The sequence below is a fragment of the Equus przewalskii genome, chromosome 22, assembly GCF_037783145.1.
Source record: "Equus przewalskii isolate Varuska chromosome 22, EquPr2, whole genome shotgun sequence".
In the NCBI taxonomy this organism is placed as follows: domain Eukaryota; kingdom Metazoa; phylum Chordata; class Mammalia; order Perissodactyla; family Equidae; genus Equus; species Equus przewalskii.
In genome coordinates this window covers 49,421,583-49,442,768 of record NC_091852.1, presented here as the reverse complement: position 1 = coordinate 49,442,768, position 21,186 = coordinate 49,421,583, and the positions used below count along the sequence as shown (strand labels likewise).

General features: G+C 47.1%; 1 protein-coding gene across 8 annotated transcripts in view; it reads right to left on the bottom strand.

Annotated features, from left to right (window-relative positions):
* Positions 1-21,186, bottom strand: part of ROR2 (receptor tyrosine kinase like orphan receptor 2) — a 204,045-nt gene that overhangs the window by 26,555 nt on the left and 156,304 nt on the right. For 5 of the 8 annotated variants that reach the window (XM_070590367.1, XM_070590369.1, XM_070590365.1 and 2 more), the window contains exons 3-4: positions 6,003-6,290; positions 5,088-5,118 (exon numbers count right to left, since the gene is read on the bottom strand). In XM_070590367.1, coding sequence (XP_070446468.1) covers positions 5,088-5,118; positions 6,003-6,290 — 319 coding nt within the window. Of the gene's footprint in view, positions 1-2,589; positions 2,683-5,087; positions 5,119-6,002; positions 6,291-21,186 lie in introns of all 8 variants that reach the window. The other 3 variants (XM_070590364.1, XM_070590362.1, XM_070590363.1) reach the window with 1 other exon arrangement.

Here is a 21,186-nt window from a genome sequence, read left to right as displayed (position 1 = left end):
GGGGGATTACTGTATGTACATTCATTAAAATGAACTTAACCTACATACTTTAACATGGACTTGCAGACTGGAAAACCCTCTTCATCAACCTTCAAAAAAAATGTACTTATATGCTATTTCTAAGAGATCTACATAGAACACAGAAAGTTTGAAGAAGAAAGTGGGACAGGAATAGTAAAAGAGGTTCCTGAAAAATGTGAATAAAAAGAAAGCAGGTGCAGCATTATGATTGTTGGGCAAAAGTGAATTCAAGGTGAAAAGCATTGAAAGCATTTAAAAACAAAACAAAAGCTATACAACTTCACACCTATAGGTATTTAAGAACATACACACAAAATAAAAAGAAAAATAGAAAACTGATAGAAATTGGTAAAGCCAGAAGACCGTGGATGACTTTCACACATTTTCAGATATCTGTAACTCATGTGGACAAAAAAATATAGATACTTTTAATAACACAGTTAACATATGTGATGTAATATATGAATCGAGATCTGTGTGGCCACCATCAGAGTACATTTATTTTTTGAAACAAGAGGAAATATTCACAAAGATTGACCACATCTAATGGGCCACAAAGAAAATCTCAACAAATTACCAAAAGTAAAATACACCCCAAATTCACTGATAATAATGTAACAAAAATAACAAAAAATAAAAGCCTATGTGCCTGGAAGGGAAACAGATGTGGCCAAAATGGTATTCAGAGGAAACTTCATAGTCTTAAATGCATTTGCTTGAAAATTTTAAATGGCTAAGAAAAATTACTTTTTCAAGAAGCTAGAATGACATAAAAGATCATTTGAACCACTACATACACATCGGAATGGCTCAAATTAAAAAGATTGACCAGGGGCCAGCCTAGTGGCATAGTGGTTGAGTTTTTGCACTCCACTTCAGCAGCCCGGGGTTTACAGGTTTGGATCCTGGGTGTGGAGCTACACACCACTCATCAAGCTATGCTGTGGCGGCGTCCCACATACAAAAAGAAGAAGATGGGCTTGGATGTTAGCTCAACGACAATCTTCTTCAAGCAAAAAGAGGAAAATTGGCAACAGATGTTAGCTCAGGGCCAATCTTCCTCATCAAGAAAAAAAAAGAAAAAGAAAAAAAGATTGACCAGACCAAATGTTAGTGAACATGTGCAGTGACCAGAATTCTTCTACTTGCCAGTGGAAGTGCAAAGTACCTTAGAAGAAGATCTGGTATTTCTTACAAAGCTCAGCATACACATACCCCAAAGGAGGCAATTCTACTCCTAGGTATTTACCTAACAGAAATGAAAATATATGGCCACAAAAAACATGTATGAGAATATCCATAGCAGCTTATGCATCACAATCAAGAGATGCAACCTGGTGTCCATCAACAGGAAAAACAGATAAAGCAACTGGTATAGTCCTTTGATGGAACACTATTCAGCAATAAAAAGCAGCAACCTACTGATACACGTGTAACATAGATGAATCTTGAAAACTTTATGTTAAGTGAAGGAAGCCAGGCTTAAGTGGCTATGTGTCTTAAGATTTCATTTCTTCTATGAAGTTCTAAAACACGTAAAACTAGTGTATGGTAGAAAAAAATCAGAACAGTAGTTGCTGGGGAGGTAGGGTGCTGACTAGGAATAGGAAGTTGCATGATAGAACTTTCTAGAGTGATAGGAATGTTCTCTGCCTGGAAAGGGGTTTGGATTGCAGAGGGTTTTGTACTTATTGGACCTTATTAATGGAATACTTAAGATTTGTGCATTTTGCTGTATATAAGTGTCTTTTTTTTTTAAAGATTGGCACCTGAGCTAACATCTGTTGCAAATTTTTTCTTCTTCTTCTTCTCCCAAAAGCCCCCCAGTACATAGCTGTATATTCTAGTTGTACGTCCTTCTAGTTCTGCTACGTGGGATGCCACCTCAGTATGGCCTGATGAGTGGTACTAGGTCCGTGCCCAGGATCCGAACCAGTGAAACCCTGGGCTGCCAAAGCGGAGAGCACAAACTTAACCACTCGGCCATGGGGCCGGCCCCAGTATATAAGTGTTCATTCAAAAGGAAGAAACAAGAATAGTACACAGATATTGAACGCTTGTTAATGATTTCCATACTGAAACATTTCAGGATAAGTATACAAACATCTGCAACTTACAGTGAAATGAATCAAAAAGTGAGAGGGATTGATGGATGGAGACAAGATCACTGATAAAGCTAGTGCAGTGAAACATAAATGGGAGGGTCCAGTTGGTAGATATATGGGTTGGAGGTTCACTACAAAATTCTTTCTACTTTTCCATGTTTGAAATTTTTCATAATAAAATGTTAAGAAAAAAGAATATCAAAGCACAAAGAAAGTGGTCCTTAATAGGATAACTCAATTTAGATATTAATTTTCACCAAATTTATCTAAAAATTCACTGTAATCTTAATCAAAATAGCATCAGAAGTTTCCAAGGAGACCGTGGTTGTTGTCAGCGCTGTGGAGTCGATTCTGATTCCTAGCGACTGTGACAGCACAGCAGAACCTGCCGGTCTTCCCGCACCGTCCTGTCACCTTCGGGCGCTGTAGCAGACAATGCTGTTCCGAGGGTTTTAATGGCTACCTTTTCTGGAAGTGGGTGGCCACGTCCTTCTTCCTAGTCCATCTAGTCTGGAAGCTCCGCTGAAACCTGTCCACCACGTGACCCTGTTGGTATCTGTAACACCAGTGGCATAGCTTTCAGCATCACAGCAACACACAGCCACCACAGTATGACAACTGACAGACGGGTGGTGTGGTTCCCTGACTGGGAAACCAACCTGGACCACAGCAGCGAGAGCACCAAATCATAACCAATAGACCACCAGGGCTGGCTTTCAGTAAATCAGAGAGTTCCTTTAACAAGACACAACGTGAAAACCCATAGAAATTATGGGTAATTACTGATAAATGACAGAAAAATTTTAATTCCTAGATGATCAAGAAATAAGACATAAATAATCATTAAAAATCCTTAAGAGGGGCCGGCCCCGTGGCTGAGTGGTTAAGTCCATGCGCTCTGCTGCAGGCGGCCCAGTGTTTCGTTGGTTCGAATCCTGGGCGCGGACATGGCACTGCTCATCGAGCCAGGCTGAGGCGGCGTCCCACATGCCACAACTAGAAGGACCCACAACGAAGAATATACAACTATCTACCAGGGGGCTTTGGGGAGAAAAAGGAAAAAAATAAAATCTTTAAAAAAAAATCCTTAAGAAACAAACAATGTAAGGGCAATGGGCAAAGAATGAAGAGACAGTTGACAAAGAGGAACCACGAATGCCAGGAAACGAGTATCACCGAGCATGCCTCATTGGTGACGGGGGAGAATAAAGCAGCCAATGCCCATTCTCCTCCTCAGAGGGGCAAAAACGAACAGAGCTGGAAATCAGCTGGGAAGATAAGGAGAAAGAGGTTGTCATGCTGTGGCAGGGAGCGACCTGGGCACGCGCCCAGGCAGGGTGGCTTACGAAAGGCACATCCTGTGCCCTGATGGCCTGCTCTGTGGAATCTGCCTTGGAGAACCTCGCCCCGGTCTCAGGACACAAAAAGGGAGGCTGACACGGACATGGGACACATGGAAACTCCCGTCACTGTGGGCAGAGTCACATGCTCCGGGGACAGAGAGAGGGAGAAAGATTGTCAGGGAAACTTGACATATACTGACATTGTTAATTAAACATGTCAAATTCAATATCATTATGTAAAAACGTGAACAAAAGTGAGATGATGAACCTCTCCAGGTATGTATATGTACCAAATACTGAGAAGGACCTGGTCTGGCACATCCACGTGGCCACGGAGGCCATCCTGGGGCACAAGCCCGGACGGGGCAAACATTCACTTTTACCAGAACTGCCCCAATTATCTACACGAATGTGTTGATTTAATCCATAATTAAAAATGTGAAGCAAATAAATGTAAAAATATTGTTAAAGTTTTGTATGAAATTTAAATATGTAAATATATTTGATAGTTAATAAATTACATTATAATTACATAAAAATAATATATTTTATAATATGTTTCTATTGTATACTTATATAAATGAATTGTACATTTTATAAATATAAAAGAAAACAATAATTCAACTTTTGAAACGACTTACACCTCTTCTGAACCTCACACGTGTGCCCTTGATGCAATTTCTTCTTTCCTGACTCTATGCAATTTGGGCTACTGCTCAGCACAGAACGTTCTCAAAAGCCTGCCTTCTGCAAGCAGCACCTGATGTCTGCTAACAGGAGCCCCCCCGCCCACCCACCTCACCCCAGTGGCCCCTGTTTACGAGGTGCCTGGGGGACACGGATAAGCAGATGCTGCTCAGTTACCCAACATGGCCTCCGTGTCATTGTTCAGAACATTTGGAAGTGAAGCCTTGCTCTCGGATCTGTCTGCCAGGGAAATGAGGAATCCAACAGCCACTGCTGACCTCGAACAGAGGCGCTGAAAAGAGTGATCCTCACACACATGACGACAGAACCTGTGAAGGCCAGAGGAGAGCCTTCCCAAGACGGACGGGTGCGGTGGAAAGACGCTGTAACTGGAAACGAGAGCCTGAACTCACAGCCCGAACCCCCCACAGCTCGATAACGACCCGTGAGCCAGCCTCTGAGCCTCAGTCTCCTTATCTCTGAGGCGGGTCTGAGACCCCGGCCACGGCTGCAGGCGCCCTGCGGCTCGAGGGGCACTCATTCAGAGACTGCAGCCAGCGACGCAGTTACGAGTGGTGCTGGCATTTCAGTGAGAACTGCCCCCCCATTTCCAAACGTCCTTGGGACTCCAGGTCCTGGGGGCCCTGGCAGCCTGGTCTGTATGCTGACACTCCTTCCAGTTGTCCTGTAAGGTCCCGATTGCTGAGAGGGATGAACAATGTTTGTTTTCATGACATTTTCTCCTAACACTAAACAGGAAACACATAAGTTTTCCAGCCCAAAGGAAGCACACTGCCATCCCTGTGTGAAGTCCAGCCAACTTCCAGCAAACTCAGCAAAGACATGTGTTTGCCGGATTTAAAACCTGAATTCTTACATAACGGAAACCCTCGGAGAATGAGAAAATGGTTTGAGGAAAACGGATACTTACTGAAAGTTATGATTTGGGCTGTGTGTTGGACCTAAAAAGAAAAAAAAGAAGACAAGTTATTAATACTTCATGATTTGGAATAAAACTTTTTTCCACCCCAGCCAACGGTGGAAAAGATGGCCACAGCCCAGCGTGCTCATTTGCGGTGAGCTGTCCTCAGGCCCCGGGCTCTGCTCCTGCCCACGATTATATGCCAGCGGGGGAGAAAACCACAGGGAACGGAAAGGGCGCTCTCCACTCATGCAGAAACGTTTGGAGGTATTTCGGGAGTTTTTAGTCTTTTCTCTCTCTCCTCTCATCAATCCTGATTCATGAGATCTACTTTACTAATGGGTGACAGAGTGGTCTGGGGCTTGTGTGATGAGCTGGGGCATTGTGGGGACTTTCTCACAACTGAGATGAAAAGAGGACACATTCCTTCCAGTCATTTAATTCTGTCGCCACTTGTGACAAGCACAAGAGCACAGAACTGCCATCGTGCTCTGCTCTCCACCCTTTCTCAGCTGGGCCCAGGTTTCTATGGGGCAGATAGGTACCTGTCTCGTTCAGCCTGGGCCTCTCAGAGGCCCCCAGGGCCGCCCTGGGCTGTGGGTGGCTAGCCTCCCCATGGGGCGACCTTCTGACCCACGGCCTTCCCCCTACACCTCGCAGCTCACCTTTGCGTCTGGGATTATTTTCTGCACTCCATGTTTACAGACCCTTCCCTCTGTGTCGATTTTCTTTAATGACAAGTAACTGGGTAACAGGTTAAGCCGGGACGTCGCGCACAATGGGAAGGGCCTTGGGGAATGGTTTTATTGATTTCCTCTCTGCGGGCTTGTGTGTGTTCAGTTTCAAGCTGCAAATTAACCTCCCACTCGGTGGCTGTGAACGTTCCTATCTGATAACCGACACGCCTCAGCTGGCCCGACTCACCAAGCCGCACAAACAGGACGCCGGTGGCAGTAATGGTCTTCACCCCGTTGGTGGCCACACACTGGTAGTAGCCGGTGTCCGTCGTGTCCAGGTCTTGGATGCGCAGCCGAGACCCATATTCCGTCTTCCGGATGATGACCCGCCGTGGCTCCTGCACGACCGGGGCGTCATTCTTCAGCCACCGCACGCTGGGGGGTGGGTTTCCGGCCACCTTGCAGTGCAGAATTGCTGTCTGGCCTTGGACTATGGTGATATTGTTTACTGGCTCCAGAAAATTCAGAAAGTAACCTGCAAAGGAGAGCGGTCACAGAGGAGCAAACTTCAGTGAGGGCTGGAAGAAAGGGCTGCCTGGGGCCAGCTCAGTGACCTGCTCAGGGAAGGCTTCCATCCTCCCTCCCATACAGACACTCCACTCTCCTAAGCGGCAGTAATTATGCTCTACAATGTTGCTGAGAACACTGATTAGCAAATACTGAACCACGCTCCCAGGAAAAAGAGAGTTAGCTTCCTGTGAGCCCCTGGTCACACATTTTCATCAGCCGATCCATGCATGAACTTGTTTGATGTGTGTTTCTGTTTACAGACACCTTATTTAATATGCACTGTTGATTCATGCACATTGAGCTCAGGGCCAACAGCACTGTGACTCATCCTGGACAAAGCCCATCTAACACACGTGTTCTCTCCATGAGCCATTACAGCCTCCTCGCCCTCAGGAACACAGGACAGCACTGCAACACTATCATTGAGGGCATTTGAAACAGCAAAATCACCAACAAAAAGCACAAAAATGTGAAAAACATGGGACTAAATAGACCATGAACAGGACACCTGTTCACAGCATGAGCTGAAACAATTAGGCAGAGTGTCACCTTGTTCAACCTCAGCCGAGAACGTGTGCATCGGGCAATTCGAGACTGTCACTGCTCTGGACGCGTCTGTGAGTGACCACAAAAGCATCGTGAGGACTGATTTTGGGGTTACAAACATGTTTAGGCAGTAGTTGAACTCACATATATGGAATCTGCAAACAATGAGGATGGCTGGTACTTCTCTTTCCAAGCTCTAAATCTACTCTAATCTCACCAATTTGCGATATAAATTCTTGCTCAGAGAGTCCATCTTCCCTCCTACCATGCCCCCAAGCACAAATCCACAAAAGGAAAAGAGAAAACATGTGTGACAAAACACGGAATCCTCAAAGGCAAGCTTGTCACTGGCCCGAACAGAAGAGAACCGACGGGGCTGAGGGCTACCGAAGGCAGGCAGAAGCCGTCCAGGGCTTTCAAGTCCGAGGGGAAACATGGCCAAAGAGTACCCAGAATACAGAGCACTTGGGGCTGGAAACACCACCTTCGAATTTGGGGCCCAGGTCAGCCAGGGGCAGGAGCTCTCAGCTGGCGACACAGGCTGTGGGCAACCAGAGGAAGTGAAACGGACAGTGAAGGGAGGGGTGTGTGTGTGTATGATGTGTGTGTGTATAATGTGTGTAGTATGTGTGCATGTATGGCGTGTATGGTGTGTGTGTGTATAGGGTGTTAGGTATGTGTGTGTATGGTGTGTGTGTGGTGTGTGTGATGTGTGTGCAGGGGGCAGGGGCATGATGTAGTCAGGGGCAGGAGGTTACTCTGTCAAGACAAACACACACACTAAAATTCTATAACACCTGAAGAAAACTAAGGCTGGACAGACAAGACAATCAATCATTAGGAGACGAATTCACTTCAGACAAAACTAAGATAATAGAGCAATCTGAAAATGACTACAAAATATTTTCATGTTCTGAGTCTTTTTGCTTGATTTCTGGTTGGTCCCTATTCTTTCTTCTTTTTATGATGTCAAAAGATTATAAGATGGCATATATGTTATTACTTATTTAGTTGGTGGAAAAATACAGGAAGGGATGGATTTTATTCACAAGGGAGAACGGACAGATATCTGTCTGAAGAGGTATCACTAATTAGCACTGATTATTATTTATTAGTAACAACATCATCAGGTTCTACCTTGATTCTCTCCTAGCCAACCCTTTTCTCAATGCTCTGAATTAAGTTGTAGAAGAGAATTCTTAGGGATGACACAAAGCTGGAAGGTCACGAAAGTGTCCATGACAACCCCCTGAAAGGATGGGCTGAATCAAGCAGGGTGACCTCCAGGATGTACGCTCATTCATGAACTCGACCGCTCAAGCTCAGCTTGGGGAGAGACGTGTCCCCTTTGAACACAAGAACGAATCTGATCTGACAACGTGAAGCGGTTTCTTCGATGTCATCTGGGCTGCCCAGATTATAGCAAACGCACCCTTTCACTGTGTTCCGGCCAGAGCGCGTCCTAACCAGAGGGTTTCATATGAGGCACTTTCAACTTCCTTAATACTCAGACGCTACCTTAAGGTGTTCATAACACTAAATGAACAGGAGGGCATATGATATAGTCACCAAATTGTAATTTAAAATAGCAAATGACATATTAGATTAAAGTCACAATGATCTCTTCTTTTCGGCACAAGTTTAATTATAATTCTCGTCTCTACGCTGATGACAGTTCTTCCAAAGACATTTGACAAACCATGGCTTCCCGGTAGACACACGCAATGGCTTCGTGTAAAGTAGGATGTGAGGGTCTGTGTCTCCGAGCTGACTTGCAAAAATCTAAAAGGAGCAGGCCCAGGGGTTCTGAGGGCAGGGACATGGTAGTCGCTGCTGGTTCTCAGTTCAACCGTTTGGGGACTGACTTGAGAGCTGTCCTGTCACCATGCCCCTCCATTTTTAGGGCATCTGCATATATCAAAACGTGGGACATCTCCACTGATCAGCTAAATATCTTGAAAGATATAGAAGGATCGTCTTCAACATGGAAAAAACATTTTTCTAGAAAGGGAGGAAAGAGAGGGGAGTGGTCAGAGAAGAAAGTTAAGGAGACGGTTCCTTTTGTACAACTTAGAAGGAAACCTGGGGAGCAACCAGGACCGTCCAATTACCGTAAATAGACCTCGGGATCTACATTTTTTCAAGAATATGTTTTTTACATGGAACGGCTATGGAAACATGGAACTCTTCTTCACTGTTCCCATCAACAGCTTCTCCCACATCCTTGATCGCCAGATTGACAACATTTAGCCCTAGTCTTTGCTGTTCCCCAAGAAGACTCCTTTTTGAGAAGTGCAGAGTAGGAAAGAGGAGTTCCTGCCGGCTCTGCCCTCCCTCCACAGGAGCACGGAGAGCTTGGTGTTAAGCCATCCTTCCACACAGGACACTATGAGACCACGTACTGGAGTCAGAGCTAGGCTAAATTCAGACTGTGCCAGTCTTTCCCTTTTAGATGCTTTAGTAGTAACAGCTAACATGGACTGAAGAAATCCTCGTGTGTTGGAATCAAGCACCTTACACGGTTGATTTAATCATCAAAGCGCTCTTGGCTGTATCTGTTCACATGAAATATCCAGAATGGATATTCATCTGCACCCCATAGAGACAGAAAACAGATTAGTGGTTGCCAGAGGCTGGGGGAGGGGAAATTAGGGAGTGACTCTTAATGGGTATGGAGTCTCCCTTTGGGGTGATGAAAATGTCTGGAATTAGAGAGTGGTGATGGTTGCACAACGTTACAAATGTAGTCCTGGGGTCAGGAAACACCCCCTGAGGAGAAATGGGCAAGGCGAGATCAGATGGACCAACCACGCAGAAGCAGCTGGGGGGGTGAGGGGTGTCAGGCAAAGAGGGAGGCCCCTCTGTTAAAAGCATCCTTTCCAGAGTGCTGGTGACCATCTTCAGCTTTGCTGGGACCTGGGGGTCAGGGCTCCACTGATTTCCTCCAAGCCTGAGGTGCCCAATTTGTCCAGATCCCCTTCACTCTCAACTAGATGAACGCTCAGCCCTGAAGCCACACCGTCTCCGTTCACAGAAAACAAAGCAGAATCTAGAGAAGTGATCCAGTCCACAGGTGGAGTTCTTACCAACTCTTCTCATCCTACACTGTCCAAACCAGTGGGGCTCAACTCCGTCTTCACAGTGGGGTCACCTGGGAGCTTATGAGAAAGATCCACCTGCACCCCACGGCAATTACGTCCCAGTGGGGACCTGGGCAGTGGCCTCTGTCAGAAGCTCTAAGTGTGCAGCCTGGGCTGAGACCCTCTGCTTAAAGGGCTGAGGAGAAGGAAGGGGCTGTGGTTTCAGGGAACCAAACCCATCCAAGAACGAACTTGAGGCAGACCAGAAACAATACTGAGACGAAGCACCGCTGGAGGGAAGCACCAAAGTGGAAAGAATGTTCCTAAGTGGCCAGCACCTACACCTGGGGAAGTCCCGGATGCTATGGCATAGAAAAGGCATGTCCAGCCGGGAACGGACGGGGCAGGATCTCCACAAATAGCACCCATGTCCCGACCCAGGCCTTGAATCAGCCTCCTTCATGCTCTACTGGAAGCTCAGCAAGACCAAAGCTGTAGGTCGATAATTGGGTAACATCATCAATTCATAGCCCCCTCCCTAGGCAGGTGAGGAAAACTGAGGCTTCAGGAAGAAATTAGAAGACAGATAATGGAGGAAAGCTAATTTATATCCACGGTGTCAACACTCCTGGAATTTTCCCTACCTTTCCCACACTCTCCTCCATCAGAAGGGGGGTCCCTTGCTCTTCCTAAAACCAACCTGGTCCCTTGTTGTGCATGGCCAAGAACACCCTGTCCTCAGATCTCTGCTGTTTCTCAAGGGTCAAGTTATCTGCCAAAAAGTCACCTCCATAGAGGGTGTTTCCCTGGTGCGCCATCTAAAACAAGCTCTGTTCATTTCTAACCCATCCCCACCCCACTGATCTTGGCCTTTGCTATGGCACCATCACATGTGTTAAGTTAGGATGACTGAAATACATTTGGACATCAAGAATAACAAATGTTACATTTTTGGATAACTTTCTCAATTTCATGGCTATTTCTCTTCCACATTCAATTTAGAATCATCCTGACAAGTTTCTTTTAAAAACTAGGGTAGTGTTGGAGAGAGAACCGCATTTACAGACGATCTGTATAAAACTGCCCTCTTGACAATATTGAAGTGTGGTTTAGGTCTCTATTTCAGACCTCATCGATTCAGAAAAGCTCTATCGTTTTTTTCATACAGATCTTCACATTTATTTTTAGGTAAATTTCTAGGTCCTCTATAATTTTCCTTACTACTATGAATTGGTTTTATTTCTATTATTTCTAAATACCTTAAGGCTTATAGAAAAATTATTAGATTTCTATAAATTGTACTAATTTCCTATTGCTGCCGTAACAAATTAGCACAAACTTTAGTATAAAACAACACAAATTTATTATCTTATAGTTCTGGAGGTCAGAAGTCCCAAAATCAAGGTGTGGATGGGGCCAAATTCCTTCTGGAAGCTCTGGGAGAGTCTCTTTCCTTGCCTTTGCCAGCTTCTGGAGGCCGCCCACACGCCCTGGCTCGTGGTGCCTTCCTTGCATTATTCCAACCTCTGCTTCCATCATCACGTCGCCAACTGCTGACTCTGACCCTCGTGCCTCCCTCTTATAAGGACCTCTGTGATTACACTGGACCCACCTGGATCATCCAGGATCATTTCCCTTCTCAAAATCCTTAACTTAATTCCATCTTGCAAAGTCCCTGTGCCATGAAAAGGTGCATGCCCACAGGTTCTCAGGGTTAGGACGTGGACATCTTTGGGAGGCCATTATTCTGCCCACCATGTATTTTTTTTTATCTTGCCATTTTACTGAACTATCTTATTAGTCTGTTAGTTTCTGAGTTGACTGTCTTGGATTTTCTATACAGATATCATCTTCTTCAAATAATAATAACATAGCCTTTATGCTTTCAAAATCCATACTGCTCATATCTCCTTTTGCCTGGTTGTTTTTTTTTATATTAATTCTTCTTGATTTAATGATTTCTAATACTGAAAAGTTGCAAACATACGGAGAAACACAGCTATTAACACAATAGTACCCATGTACACAACATCAAGGTTTTGTGCTAACATTTCACCATATCTGACCTACAATACTTAAAAAAAAAAAAAAAAGTTCCCAAGTGCAAATAAAGCCCAGCCTTCCTTTATTTCTCCCTCCCTTTCCAGAAAACTGGGATGCACTATTCCAATGCATATTTATATTATATTTCTGAAAATTTTCCCTGAAAGGTCATCTTTGCTAGTTGGGTTTTTTGTTTTTGTTTTTTTGTTCTGCTGAAAGTCAGTGTGGGATTTATCTTTCTTGATGTTGTTCACTTATTTTAATTACTGTCTAATATTCCACTGTGCAAACAAACTGCAATTTCTTTATTTCCCAGATGAGGGGCAGTAAGTTGTTTCCACATTTTTGCTAGCACAAACAGTGTTTAACGACCGCCTGTATACGTGTCTCATCCTGCACACAGACAAGAATACCCTGAAGGCATCCACCTGGGTGCAGAAGTGATAAGTTATACAAGGCCCTGAAACCTTCCATTTACCCAGGTCTCGAAAGTGCTTGAAACCATTTGCACTCAACTATCAACATCGAGCGAAGGTGTCTGCCCTACAATTTTGCCAACCTTTAGTGTTCGGGGGCTTTGACATGCCTGCCATCTGATGAACACGAAATAGTGCTGTTGTTTCAGTTTGCATCTTAAGAATTCCTCAGGAGCACGAATTCCTCATCTTTTGGAAGGTTTATCACCCACTGGGGCTCTCCTTCTGTAGCTATCTGTTCAAATCTTTATTCTGTTGCTCTTTTTCTAACTTCTGCAGGTAATGAATTTTTTCCTTTTCTAATATATGCATTAAATGTGAAAATTCCCTTCCACTTCTTCTTTAGCCATCCATTAAATTATTTAATCTCCATATGGTTGGTCAGACCCAATTATATTGTAATTTACATTATAGTCTTTTCTTTTAGCCCCAAGTTATTAACAGCGTGTTTTAATTGCACTCTTGTCACAGAACATGGTCCATGTAATGACAATTCTTTGGTACCAGTGAGATTTGCTTTACGGCCTAGCAGAAGTCAATTCCTGTAAACGTTCCACATTTGATTGGCAGAATGTGTTTTCTCTAATTGCTCGGTGCAGGGTTTATATAGAAGCATCAGAGGTTAAGCCTGTCAAGTTTGCTGTTCAAATTTTTAATATGCTTATCTATTAGTTTCAATGACCTCTGTGTTAACTGATTCTGTATCTATCAAGTGGCTACTAATAATTCTATCAAGTGTGTTCATACACTAGAAACTAGGATGCTGGCTGCATAAACATCAGGTTTATTACGTCATCTGGTCTTCACATTGTCATGTAAGGCTTCTGTCTGATATTAATGTAGCTACCTCAGAGTACTTTTAGTTAACACAGGCCTGTGCTATGTTTTTAATTTTTTGAAATCATTTTTTTATGATTATATATTTGACACGAATCTTGTAAACAACACGAAAATTAACATGTTAATTGATGAGTCCATGTGTGTTAATCTATGAGTTCTTGTGAGCTGCAGTCACCCCTGGCCACCACCACTTCGAGTTACTGCTTCCCAGTGTTTAGTTACACTCCGTTCAGAAGCCCCCAGTCTTGTCATTATTGCCACGTTTTACTAAAGGGGTCTATGTAGATTTGCCGACTTGTGTACCATGTTCTTTCCTTGCCAACACTGCTTGCATCTCAGTCCTTCCTCCTGGGTTCAGCTGAGCTCTTGCTGACTCACATTCGTTCTTTGGGTAAAGGACTGAGGTTGTAAACATGCTGGGTGTTGGTCTCAAATCACCTGTGACTCTCACACTTGAGTCGTCATTTAGCTGGGTATGGAATTCCAGGCTGGCAGCTGCAGAGCTGTCCCCGGCTCTGGCTGTTACTGTCACGAGTCCTGTTGGTCTTTTCCTGGACAGGTAACCTGACCTCTATAGGCCACTTTCCTTCCCTCCCAAAGTATCGCTAGCTGTGAATTTTCTTCGGCCTCAGTGCCATTCCACGTATCTGAAGATTCATGCCTTCCATTGATTCTGTAAAACTCTCCACCAACGTCTCAGAAGATATTCTCTCTCCCTTCCCCCGTTCTCCTTTGTAATCTCCTTCTAGATATACGCCGAACTTCCTCACCTGATTCCTCGGAGCTCTTCACCTACGTTTATATTCCCTATCCTTTCTTTATTTTTAGCTATGCACTATCTACTCCTTAGCCTGTTCATCAAGTCGCTCATTTCACCGACTACATTTTTTTCTTTCTAGAAGGTCTCTTGGGTTCCTTTTCAAATCCACCACTGCCCTTTCTCCCTTTATCTTTAATCCTTCTGGCTTTGTTGTTTACTCACTCACTCCTCAGCCCGGGCCTCTCTGAGTTGCTCTGTAAGTTTGCACGTTAGGGCTGGTTTTCCGTGGGAATCCCTTAAGGATTGGGTTCCTGTGACAGACAGTGCCAAGCTTTCATGTTAGCTCTTGGGCTTGGGATTCCCCACAACATTCTGGTAATGGACATTCGGTTTCCTGAGGTGCGGTCCACGTTTGATTTCTCGTGGGAAAGCCTGTTTGCCACCCCAGCCAGGGCTGACGCAAGCCCCCCTCCCACCTCCCTTGGCTGATGGGTGAAACCACCCCTCTTTCCTCAGGTCTCCTAGGGCTTACCTACAACACCTGAGTCCTCTGGCCCCCGTGGGCCTCCTTCTGGCTTGATGTTGAAACCCAAGGCTCCTGATGAACCTAGCAGAGTAGTTTCCATGGCAGGGATGATATTTCATTGGCCTTATATTAGGGTAAAAGAAATGTAAATTCCTTCATTTTCCTAAAACCAAACTTGACTTTTGTCTCAACTCCTAATTTCTCCTGATTGAAGGAAATGTAAGACCATCCATCCAATTCCAAGCGAAATGAGTAACTTGAAGGGATTTATTTCACATAATCTCAATCAGGAATTTTCTTCTCCTGAGTGTTCTCTCTAATGTAGTGTTCATGTCCCAGGGGCTATTCCAGCATCAAAGCATTGGAGGATGTGATGTGCCTGCAGCTGCCCTTTGCTACACCAGCTTTGGTTGCGGTGTCTCTGTCTTACTGGCATCCTTCTGCTCTGGAGCCTGCGGATGCATCCACATCAGCTCCCCAGCCATGTGGTGACATCATCTTTCAGTGTTGGGGAGCCCATGCCATAACTGCAGGCCACCTGCAGAATCAACTCCTTGTCTCAGGTGAACTTTTCCCCAGGATACTTGGGCTGTTCTCTGAGGCTGCCAACAGAGTGGGACCACTGCAGCAGCCCAGGGCTGTCACTGACAATTCTGTTTCCTTTCTATTCTAGCTCCTGGGCATTTCACCATCTCTCGCAATTTCATCCAAGCATTGACATCTTTTACTAATATTTCACTGAGCACTTGTATGTAATTTAAGTGGGAGGGTGGTTAAGTTAGTGTGGTCCACCATTTTCACCATCCTCAACTCTCTGGAGGCCAAAATGAAAGGCAGAGAGAAAGTTCTCTGAAGGTGAGGCACAGTGTTGCTTTCTCCCTGGGTGTCTAATTCACAGCCGGCCATTTAACCTCTCTCAGCTTCATTTCTCTTATGTGCAAAATATGGGGTTTGTGCTAACCATCGCCAAGCTCTCCTCTAGCTCACAAAGGCTTCCTTTAGAGCTGCCCCAAACCCCTCCAGACATGACTGAACAGGCCAAGAGGAGCCGGGCATGGGGGACGGAGAATTCGGCTAATGTGAATCCAGTCGGCGCCCACAGCGTCAGAGAAGAGAATGGAAGTTTTCCCTGTAATTATCTGAGCCAGTTTCCCCTTCCTCACAGAGGAGGAGCTTTAACAACTGGTGCCAACGGATTCCGTCTCCCCGATGCCCAGGCCAGCTCTCTGCTCACCCCGAAACTCCGGACAGTGGAGCCGAGTCCAAGCATGAGGACACACCAAGGGCAGAGGGAAGGGGAGAGTCAGTCACCAGGGACACCACTCCTGCCTTGCAGTCAGATCGAGGATTAATGATTTTTTAATCCCAACCAACCGCCCATACATTCACCCACTTGGTCAGATTACTTAGGTGCTTGAGGAGCTGCCTGTTTGCCAGGCCACACTGACTGGTCTGGGAAGGAGATAAGGAAAGGCTTATGTACTAAGGGTCAAGAGGTCACAGGGCTCGGACTGGTGGGAAATACAACAGACAACCTGCCTGGAAGGGCAGGTGACGAGGAGACCCTGAGAGCCGCACGGAGGACATAAAGAATGCTCTCCCCAGGGGGACATATATACAGATCAATAAATCACCGGGCGACAGTGGTTATGGGTCACTCCCGCTCAGACTTTCCTGCTGAGCTGTCTAGTGGTCTGCAGAGAACTAGCTGTAGAAAATGGGGGGGCGCCTTAACGGGGGGAGCAAGGGGGGCAGGAAGAGGATGTGAGACTAGAAAGGATGGGAATCAGAGAAATGAGGAAACAGGGGAAGACGAAATGAAAGGACCTGGGAGATGGAGACAAGTGTGTGAGGCTGTTGCTTGCACATCTGGAGAAGGGGGCAGTGTGTGAACTGTGTCCCCCAACAAAGCGTGTTGGAATCCTTAGCCCCAGAACCTGTGAATGTGACTTATTGGCAAACAGGGTCACCGCAGATGTAAAGTTTAGATGAGGTCATACGGGCAGGCCCTAAGCCATTGGCTGGTGTCCTTATCAGAAGAGGGACATTGGGACACAGACACAGAGACGAAGGCCGTGTGACAACAGAGGCAGAGATTGGACTGATGTGGCCACAAGCCAAGGAACTGCACAGATCACCAGGAACCAGAGGCTCGGAGAGGCAAGGGACGGCTTCCCCCTCAGGCTCCAGAAGGAACTAACCCTGCCCACACCTTGATTTTGGACTTTTGGCTTCCAGACTGAGAGAGAATCCATTTCTGCTGTTTGAGGCACCTGGTCTGTGGTGCTGTGTGACAGCCTCGGAGAGCCAGAGGGGGCTCGGGGGACTCTGGGAGGAAGGAGGAATAAAGAGGAAGTCTTGGAGGCAGAAGTCAGCCCCCTGCTCCAGAAGCCGGCTGCATCCCCGCCCTCCCTGGGGTGGGCTCATGTGCCCGAGCACGAGGCCCCGGGCCGCCCAGTCTCGGCCCCGGACAGCACGACTGCGCATGCTTGAAGTGTCTTATCTGTAGGCTGGGGTTATCTCCCAACATCGCTCAGTTTCTCCAGACCCTGGACAGCCCAAAGGGCACTGACAGGAGGATCGAGGTGCTCCATAAACGGCCGTCACCTCGAGAGTGGCACAGGCCTCAGAGCCCTGAAACCCCACGTGGGTTCTGTCGACAGCAAGTTGGGAAACATTTCAGGCCTTCTGCTCACTGCCTGGAGAGCCCCAGGTTTCAATGACCGGCCAGGGGCCACTCTGCGGGGAGGTGCAGGGGCCCAGACTCAGCTGGAGCCCACGCCCAAGTTCCCAGACACAGACTTAACACTGTGTCTGCACCGAGGATGCTGTTATCAGTTTTACCCTGTCAGCCTTGGAGATCCTCACTCTGTAGTAAACTCCAGGAAACACTCACACACACACTCACACACACTGAGAGTTCCAGAATAAACCAGAAATGCATCAACACACGTGGTAATCAATCCATGCTTCCTACATAAATCAGGAGCCCAACACGCAGTAAACAGAAAACAACAGGCCTCGTCTCCAGGCCAACACAGTGAACTCGGCTGATTGCTTCGCTTCCTCCGTCCAGGGAAATTTCAGTTCAGCACCACAGCATAACATGTCACAAATGTCAGGGGACAGCTTGGGAGTGAGGCGTCGACTCCTGCCCTGTGATTAAGGATGCCTTTGGGATCATCTACAATTGCTACACGTCCCCAGGGGGAGAGTCAGGAATCCGCCGTCTGGTTGCAGGTGGGCGATGAGCAGCTCCTCTCCCAAGGCAGGAGGCACAAGAATGCTAGGCCTATTTTGGGAGGCTGCAGGCCGGACAAGACCAGCGCCACCCACCCGCCCAGCCTCTCAGAAATCATCCACTTCCCACAAACATTCCAAAGTACTGATTCTACAAAACCCAAGATGTGTTACATATGCATTTAAAACACAGCCTTGGAACAAAAGAGCAAATGGTTTCTAGGCCAAATGTACGCTTTTGTAAGTATAAGAATAATAATAAATAGCATGTCTAATGCAGCCAGGAATACAAAAACTCCCGTTAAATTCCACTCCCATGTTAACCCAGCACTATAACCGGAGTCCTAGGCTGGCTTCAGTCCTACCGATGACAGTACTTTGGCACACAGAACATTCTGGCAAACTTTGCAGCTGTAAATCATGTCTTTTGCGTTCCTTTTCTCTTCTATATAGGCTTTTTGCTCTAGGATCTCTCTCTCGATACCAACCGCCAATTAAATGTTAAGTGCTCAATACTGGCACAGCATCTGAACACAAATGCTTTTTATGCTTGTAACTAATTCTCAGACCTATTTTGCTCAGCCAAGGCAGAGCGGTCCTATCACTGACAGACTGGCCCACCTACCATTCTCACCTGCCTGTGAGTTTACAGATGTGTGGGCATCACAAATAGTAACTGGATTAAAGAAATAGCTCATTCAGTCCATTCAGCTATTATTACTTTTTATATATGATTTAAGCCAAATGGGGCCAAGCAGTGACAGTCCCTGAAGCTCCTTAAACAGAAAAGCACCTGGGCTAACAAGTCTGGCAGTGCCAGGCCGCGCGCAAAGGAAGGGTGGAGTGAGGCCCTTTCTGTGCAAGACCATAAACCAAAAGGAAGGAAAATCACTCTATGGGACCAGAGAACTGGGCTGCAAGGCAAAGACTGGAGCCCCTGAGACTCCCCAAGACTCCTGGGGGCCATTCACTAGGATTCTGTCCCCAAGGGGCCGGCGAGGCCTCGACACCGGAAGCTGCCAGACACGCTGACAATCCTAATTGTGGTGATACCAATGGCAGCAGCATCCAGCTACCAGTTTCTGGGTGGCAGTTGTGCGCTGAGCCCTTCTGTCCCTCCAATGGCCAGGGGTGGCCCTGGGCCGGGAGCAGTGCCCTGGCCCTGACAGGACGGTGGAGCCACCATCTGATCCAGGTCTGTCTTCTGGCCAAGCCAAGCTCAGACAGCTGCACTGCCACACTGCCACCACGGGGAAGACGGGCCCAGCTTGCTGTGGTTCTCTGCGTCCTTCTGTACTGCCCTTTTACAAGCGTGCACGCACACACGGACACACAGACACGCAGACACACGCATGCACGCTCACTTGACCAGTTACCTTCTGCAATTGGTGCTTCCACGCCCTGGCAAGGTCCAAGGCGAGCTTCCAACCTCTCACTGAAGCTGCCCTGAGCAGCTTCACCAATGTCTGGAGCTGGTGGCTAGATGGGAATAAAAATTTCTGCAAACATTCAGCCCATGGTTGTTTCTGCGCCTGGATCAGCAAAGGCATCTTCCATCTAAGCAGACCATGAGCCGTGCAGCCGCTTCTGCCTCCCAGAGGGCGACTGCGGGCACTCCGCTTAAAGGACGGTGGTAGGTGGGTCGGTGCTCCCCACCCCTCCCTGCGGACCCCCAGCCCAGGCCCACCCAGAGGCCTGCACACCAGGCTAGGCAGAGGTCTGCTGCATCTCAGGAGGGTTTCCAAGGGCATATTAGAGTCTACAGAGCGACCACAAGTTGGATTTTACACCATCACTTCTCTTCACCCAGCCCCAGCTCCCTCCTGACTGCCCCCTCCACTTCCCCTCCATCCTCCTGCAGGGCTGCCAGCGCAGGATCTTCGCAGAGAACGCATCGGGTTACACCATGTCTCAGGCTGGAAACTTCCACGGCAGAGGATGGCCCTTACGGTGAAACAGAACTTTCTCCTGCCATCTAAACAGCTGTGCACCCTCTACGCAGTGCTGTCTGACAGAACTTTCTGTGATGACGGAATGTTCTAGATCTGTGCTGCCCGTCTCTGTGGCCTCTAGCCACACATGGCAACTGAGCACTTGAAATGTAGCTAGTAGAACCAAGAAACTGGATTCTTAATTTTATTTGATTTTAACGGATTTAAATTTAAAGAGCCCCGCGGGCTGAGGGCTGCAGTATTGGGCCCCAGCGCAGCCTCTCCGACCTCACACCCCAGCCCATAGCTGCCCCTGCCCCTCAGCTTCCCCAGGGCGCAGGACACAGCCCCTCCCACCTCCTCTTGGCCAATGTCCGCTCTTCAGATCTCCGTGCAACAGCCTGTCCCCAAATCAAGATGCCCTTCCTGTCCTTCCAGCTCACCACGTCCTCCCCTCCTCCTTCGGGCCACTCACTACCATTCCTGATTTTACAATAACTTGCTGACTCCCCAGTCCAGTGAACTCTGGGAGGCAGAGACCACACCCGTTTTGAACAGCAGAGTGGGCCCGGGCCTCACACAGTGCCTGGTACAGCGGGGCAGTCAGTAAACATGTGTGGGCCCTCTGGACCAAGGGCTAAGTCAGACTTTTGAGAAATGATTTCAGAATTTAACCATGAAAAACTGTCTTTCTTCCTAAGAACCATGTCCCGAGGCCCAGCGTGGTACACAAGCGTGCAGAGGACAGGCCTTTGGCCCTGATAGAGACCTTCCCCATGAGCAGCCTGGGTGGTGCGAGGTCACAGCAACGGCGTAAGGACTGTGAGGGGGTCAATACGAGGAACCAGCTCGTGCCTTTACTACATTTAACATACTGAAGAGGAATCCTCGCCAAGGCGCCTCTACACACCAGACACCACCAGCAGGCGGAGCTCCACCCAGCCTGGTTCAAATCACTGACCTCCACACAAACAGCAGGGACACGGGGAGGCACTCTGAGGGGAGAAGGGAGCTCTGCACCCTTTGTGACCCCGAGAAGCTCCGTGAGGACACAGAGAGACGTTCTAGCCACCTAGGCTGAGATGGGCAGGCTCAGTCATTGCTGCTCAACCCTCAGGAGACCTGGCGTTGGACCTGTGAGGTGAACACATTCCTGAGGGGACTCTCAATGTGCAGGGGGCTGAGAAACTATTTTGCGGCTTTGAATAATGCTAAAAAAAAGTCAAGTAGAAATAAAGTGGCTGTTTTAATGGATAATTGTTATGCACTGAATTGTGTCACATGCTGAAGCTTTAACCCCCAGTGTGACGGTATTTGGAGGCGGGGACTTCGGGAGGTGAGGCGGGTTGGAGGAGGTCCTGACGTTACAGCCCCCATGATGGGATTGGCGCCCTTGGAAGAAGAGGAAGAGACTGGAGC